The 6,589-nt window shown below is 33.9% G+C and overlaps 1 protein-coding gene across 1 annotated transcript; it reads left to right on the top strand.

The window, feature by feature from the left end:
- Positions 1–619: 619 nt before the first annotated feature.
- LOC145067696 (uncharacterized) lies at positions 620–1,847 on the top strand. The gene is made up of 3 exons (XM_079014777.1): positions 620–762; positions 856–929; positions 1,311–1,847. Exons 1-3 carry the CDS (start codon positions 654–656, stop codon positions 1,611–1,613), a joined length of 486 nt encoding a protein of 161 aa, XP_078870903.1. The 5' UTR covers positions 620–653; the 3' UTR covers positions 1,614–1,847.
- The last annotated feature ends 4,742 nt before the right edge of the window (positions 1,848–6,589 follow it).

Raw genomic sequence — 6,589 nt, 5'->3', positions numbered from 1 at the left:
GAAAAAAGTAGCCAAATCAAAGAAAATAATAGGAAAAATGACTAATCTGAATTTTTTTTCATTATATACTATGGGCTAATGGGCCACAAAAAAGTAAACGGGCCCGTGAAACAGTAGACCATTAGCATAAAAAAGTACTTTTCGACCTAAAACAGCAATCAACGGCGTTGACCATAGTCAACCATAAGTCGACTACTATTTTGTGGGCTATTTTTGGTTAAGTGGTATTTTTTAGCTATTTTTTGATAAGTAATTAAGAAAAAATTCTAGATTTGTAATTACCCTTATATTTATTATCTTGGTATATAATATATTGTCTTGTGTTTGTCATTATTAAATAATAATTCAAAAACCTACTTATAAACATGACTATTAGTATTAAATAACGTAATATTTTATTCACTTGTCTCAATTGTCTCAACCATCATGTGAAACCCAATATTTAACTTTATTTGTTTATTAATCCAATAGTTTGAGTTAAAATAAATGAATTTGGGTCTCCAAAAAAGTGCTGCTTGTACCCACTTTTATATATTTTAATGGGATAAAGGTTAAAGAATATATCTTTGACTTTGACTTGAATCTTGGGTCTATAAATTATCAATGCTCTCCTTCCCATTCCATTTTCTCCATATCGTTTTGTTCTTAAAAGTATGCATGCAAAGAAAGAAACAAAGAACAAAATGGTTTCCATAAGGTTTCGTATCTTTGTCTTTGCAATCATATTCATGTTACTTAACAGTGTTGCATATTCTCTTCAAGGTAACTTCACTTACTCAAACAATCTTTTCTTTTGAATTCAACTAATTATGATATCCCTTTAGAGTGCTTAAGTTTCGGTTTGAACTTGTGTAGATGCTAAGATGGTGATGGTGGTTGGAGATAAATCTGCAGAAGAAGAAAGGCCCTTGTTGTCCAGACAAGAAAAGGTGAATTTTGCTCACTTAACCATGGAATGCTACATGAACACATGTGTATGGTTTCATTTCAAAATTCGAGTCACCAAAAATGTTATATGGTATATTCTCCTTAAAAAACAAGTACATCGGTTTTAAATGTATCTTTATTGATCAGGACACTAGCAAATTTTTGTGTATGAATTAGTTTTTAAAATCATGGTATTTAGATTGGCCAGATTGTTCTTTCAAAACGTCCAAATATTGTAATTTGCAACAATGAGCACTTTCTTCAAACTCTATAATACAGAAGCTAAGAACCCTATATACTTAGCATATTTGGTTTAATCATGCTTACATCTTATAAAGTATATTTCAACTGACTTAGGACATTTATATTTGAATTGTTTTTAGGGTACCCTCTATGCAGTTCCTGCAAGTGTTGGAACATTGGTAAATGGAAAGATAAATGGTAGGAGAATGCTGGTGAAGATGGCGGAGGAACAACATATAAATGGTGACGAGATGGTGTCAAAGAAAGCTTCGTCTTCTTCAAGTGGAAACCCTAGAAAAGGTGGTCATAAAATGACCAAGAGAAGCAAGAAGATAGATCATAATGATGATGATGATCATCATCATGTCAAAATGAGCTCGACTTTCATGGCTCTTAATTCTGATTACCATGTCCCAAGGTCTCATCCACCCAAAAATAACTGACTTCATATAGATAGGGTTAATGATCGTATACATTCAAGAAAGGGGAGCAATTTTGTAGTGCTAGTTTCTTTCTTTCTTTCTTATACCTTTGCTTCATCCTTTTATTTGATCTTGTTGGTAGGCTATATATAGGTAAAACTTGTGGAAATCTCATATAACTGTACGTTACCACACATATATACTACTAGGATTAAGACAGCTAATATTTTTGTTTATATATATCTATTTAATCAATCAATGTATTATTGAGGTTTTGGGTCATTTTGGACACTTTGTACGTTATGATTATCTTTTGCTGATTATTATTTACTTCAGATACTGATATTATTTGTGAGTAACATTAAAAGAGGTGCTATCAATCAAGAAACATAGGTCAAATTCTATTTTTATTTTCTTTTTGAAAAGAAGAGTCCTATTAAAAACACTTCCCCTATGTTTTTTATAAGTTTTTTCTAAAATGAATCTTAAATAAACCCTTATGATGAGCCGTCCACCACACAAACACACAACCAACACAAAAAATAAAAAAAAAAAAAAAAGGTCCACTACACAAACACACAATCAACACACATTTTCATATAAGGGCACATTTGATTCGCAGATTGGCAGCAAATGAATGAAATTAGAAAGAAAAGAATTTTAATTCCTTCATGCGTTTGACTGGACTTAGAGACCGAAAGAGATTCCTAAATGAAATAATTTTTTTGTGATATATAGAAAAGTAAATTCATTCCAAAGTTGGATGAAAAACATTCATTTTCATCAAAAAAAAAAGTAACAGATTACATAAATACTCTTTTACTTATCTGAAAACCAATATCCACCACTACTGCTACCAACCACTAACCGCCACCATTACCACCACAACCACTATCGCCGCCACCAACCATCACTAGCCACCACCGCTGCCTCCACCACCTCCACCCGCCACCACCACCACACTTTTTATACGTTTTATATCTCATTATTTATACATAATCATATTTCATATCATATCATAACTCATAATATGATAAATACATGGTATAGAAATCGACTTAAGACCATGTTTATTCGGAGGAATCACAACTCATCATGACACTATAACACCGTATAAAAAAAACTATTGATCACAATCGAAGTCGGTGGGCTATGGAAGATCACAAATTCACAACGCCAACTTTGACCGACACAACAATACTGGTCGTTTTATTTTATTTTTTCTTTTAGTTTTCAATTTTAAAAAAAAATCATGCTTTCTAAATTGTATAAAAAATATATTAAAATTTACTAGTTTTTTATTTTTACAAATAAAATAATATATATATATATATATATATATATATATATATATATATATGACATTTTCATATAAAATATATTTATAATTGTGTTAGGTTTTTGACAAATGATAAATAAATAAATAAATAAATAAACAAATAAAATGATCAATTATATATGTAATGGAAAGAATAGATTTATTTATTAAGAAATTAGATTACTGACGGATTACTTATATAAATATAATCTAAGGTAAATCGGAGTGACATTAAAAAGTCAAGTAAATTGTGTATATTATTTATTACTATACTAGGTGTGAGACCCGGTATTACATGTGTTTATTTAAAATAAAAATTAAATATAGAATTCTAAACATTAAGAACTTTGAATTTATAAGAAAAATGAAAAAAAAATGTTGAATTATAAAAATTAAAGTGTTTTATTTCTCTTTTAAATTTAAACAAATAATTTAGATAAGTAAATAAAAGAAACTAATAAAACTTTAACTTGGTAATTTTGAAATTTAAAGGAAAGTTTATTAATGAAATTGATATGCATTTATTAATACATTTAATATTATATAGAATTTAATAAAATGGAAAAACCATAAAATGACACGTGGAATAAAATTTAATTTAAAATTACCATAAAATTACGAAAAAACATCATAAAAGGTCCCTGTGGTTTCCCAAAATCTGAAGGTTAGTTCATGTGGTTTAAAAATGTCATAGATGGTCCCTGTGCTTTCAAAACTTTTGACGATTGATCCTTATTGCTAACTCCGTTAAGTTCTGTCCGTTAACTAAAAGACATTTTCGTCATTTCACTATCACAAGGACCATTTATGATGTTTTTCTTATTTTAAAAAAAAAGGAAATAATATGCAAAGTCTCTCTCTCTCTCTCTCTCACTCTCTCTCTCTCTCTCTCTCTCTCTCTCTCTCTCTCTCTCTCTCTCTCTCTCTCGGAAAACACCCTTTTTAAGTACCCCACCCTATTCTTCATATTCTCGTGTCTATTCACCAACAACCTCCCTTCCCTTATGTCCATCATTTTTCGATCACTCAACAGTTATTCAAGGGAGTTGGTGGGTTTCTTGGTGGAGGTTACTGAGTGAGAAAGAGAATCAAGTGAGAAATGGGAGAAATTTAGAACCAGAAAATAGAGCAGGGGTTTCCTTCCCCTCCTGACCTCATCGGATTTGGGTATGAACACCACCACAATCCCTAAAATACTAAACATGTTCTGAATTTTGGGTTCTTGAAACGATGTATAGGAAAGGAAGGAAGAAGCTTTGTGGTTATTTCTAACCTAGTTGTCGATGGTTAGGTGTTACAATAAGGAGGTGGGGTTTGAGTAAATTGGTACAAATAACAGGGAAAGGAATCATCGTCTTCATCAGGTCAATGAAGAAACAAACGAACAGAAGGAAAAATCGAGAATCTCCGGTGAGGCTGAGAGATCACGAGAAAGGGCGACTGAAACCGATGAAGAAGAAAAAGAGTTGTTGGATTTTCCAACGGCCCTTCTCTTATCTGTTCGTTTCCGGCTAACGCAAAAGGGGAAGGGAGAACTTCGTCCCTCACCTGTTTGAGAAAGAACTAGACAAAATCAGAAGTCGAGTGGGGGTGTGGGACCTCCTCTTCATCAAATTGAAGGAGAAGAAAATGAGAGCAACGACATGGGGTGTTTGGGGGTTGAGCTTCGACGGGAAGGTATCCGTTGGAGGTTGGGATAGAGGCAACAACCTCCTCTTATCTTTGCGTTTTCCAGTGATCAGAGGACCACCCACCTCCGGTGGGTGAGTCTTGACAGTCTAATGAAGAAGAAATGGGGACAACAATAGCAAGTATCGGGGGTGTTTGTGTGGTGCTAAACGAAGAAAAAAAATAGGAGAGAGAGAGAGGTCCCTTTTGTATATTATTGTATTTTTTATAAAATAAGAGAAATCATCATAAATGTTCCTTGTGGTAGTGAAATGACGAAAATGCCCTTTAGTTAATGGACAAAACTTAACGAAGTTAGCAATAAGGACCAATCATCAAAAGTTTTGAAAGCACAGGGACCATCTATGACGTTTTTAAACCACGGGGGCTAAACTTCATATTTTTGGAAAGACAAAATTGCAAAAATGGTCCCTGTGGTTTGCATTTTTTCAGGAAAAAAGTCCAAACCACGAGTTTTTTGGTTTTGTGGTCCTTTTGGACTGGTTTGTTTGTGAGAATGGTCCCTATACTTAACACCCGTTAAAAAAATCCGTTAACCCCCTCATGTGCCTTGCACGTGAGGGTATTTCTGTCCTTTTACTTATAGGGACCATTTTTGCATATGGAAAAATAAAACATCCTTTATATATCGTTTTCTTTTCCCAGCTTCTTCCCCAACAAATCTTCTTCCCCAACGTTCTTAACTGTTCTTCCCCAACGACTATTCTCTTCCATTTCTCCTTTCCTGACTTGCAATCGAACAATGGTGGTTTGTTTTTGTGGAAAGCTTGCTTTGGTGAAAACGTCTTGGACACCACTGAATCCCGGCAGGAGGTTTTATGCTTGCCCTACTAAGGATTCTGTTTGTGGGTTTATCGGGTGGGTTGACCCACCTATTTGTGCTAGGAGTAAAACCATCATACCTGGTCTTCTAAGAAACATAAATACATTGGAGGAAAGATGTAATGGGCTGGTAAGAAGTATCAACATGTTACAGGAACAGTGCAATGGACTTTTGAGCAGGAACAACATGTTGGAGGCAAGGTGTGATGCATTGAAGGATGAAGGTTTCAAGCTGAAGATGTATTTATGTGCAAGTTGGTTTATGTTTGTGATTGTTATCTTTAGTACTTGGTCTATGTAAGGGATAGGGTTAGGCAAATGTGGGGATTTTTGTTGATCAAGTGATGCAGGGTAAAAATGGTATAATTTTGTTGTAATTTGACTTCATCATGTTTGTAATGAATTCCAAAATGTGTATCAGTTGTGTTCAAAATGTGTATCAGTTGTCAGATATAAGCACATAAATAGAACCAAAATTAACAAAAGTACATTACCAAAATACATGTCATAAATTTACCAAAATGAACATTCCATTAACCACATGAGTGGAACCAAAAACCATTACCAAGTTAAGCATACAAGTGTCTGTGCACCATACATAACCACATCATCAAACCATAACTAAAGTTTTCAAAAACAAACAGTTTTTAACAACAAGAAACTAAAGAGTCATTGCACCACAACAAATAACCATAATCACTTCTTAGATTGATTCCCTCCTTGCCCTTTACAGGTCCTAGAGTTGTGTCCTTTATTCTTGCATTTGCTACAAGTAACACTAACATGTTTCCTTGATAGCTTCTGCACTCCATCATTTCTTGGCCCTTGGGAATTTTCTCTTTGCATCTCATTGACTCCATCACCTTCACTTGCCTTCTGCCTTTTGCTTAACCTTTCACCCTCACTTTGTCTTCTTTTTTTCTTAGGCCTTCCCACCTGAGTGTGATGTGGAGGAGGGATTAGCTTTGTTGGACAATTACTTTTAGGCCACATGGGTCTCCCTTTAATTGGTTCCACCTTAAATGAATAAGCTTTTTGCCATGTCTCTAGCCAATACACCTTGTGTACCCACTTGTAAATGTCAAGCTCAGCCTCAGGGTCTTTGCTCATTTCATTCAGAGTTGCAATTGCATGCCTGCAAGGTATTCCCATTAATTCCCACTTTCTG

Source organism: Lactuca serriola, chromosome 1 (genome assembly GCF_051521515.1).
Source record: "Lactuca serriola cultivar US96UC23 chromosome 1, Lser_US96UC23_V15, whole genome shotgun sequence".
Taxonomy (NCBI): domain Eukaryota; kingdom Viridiplantae; phylum Streptophyta; class Magnoliopsida; order Asterales; family Asteraceae; genus Lactuca; species Lactuca serriola.
This window is presented reverse-complemented; position numbering and strand designations above follow the sequence as displayed.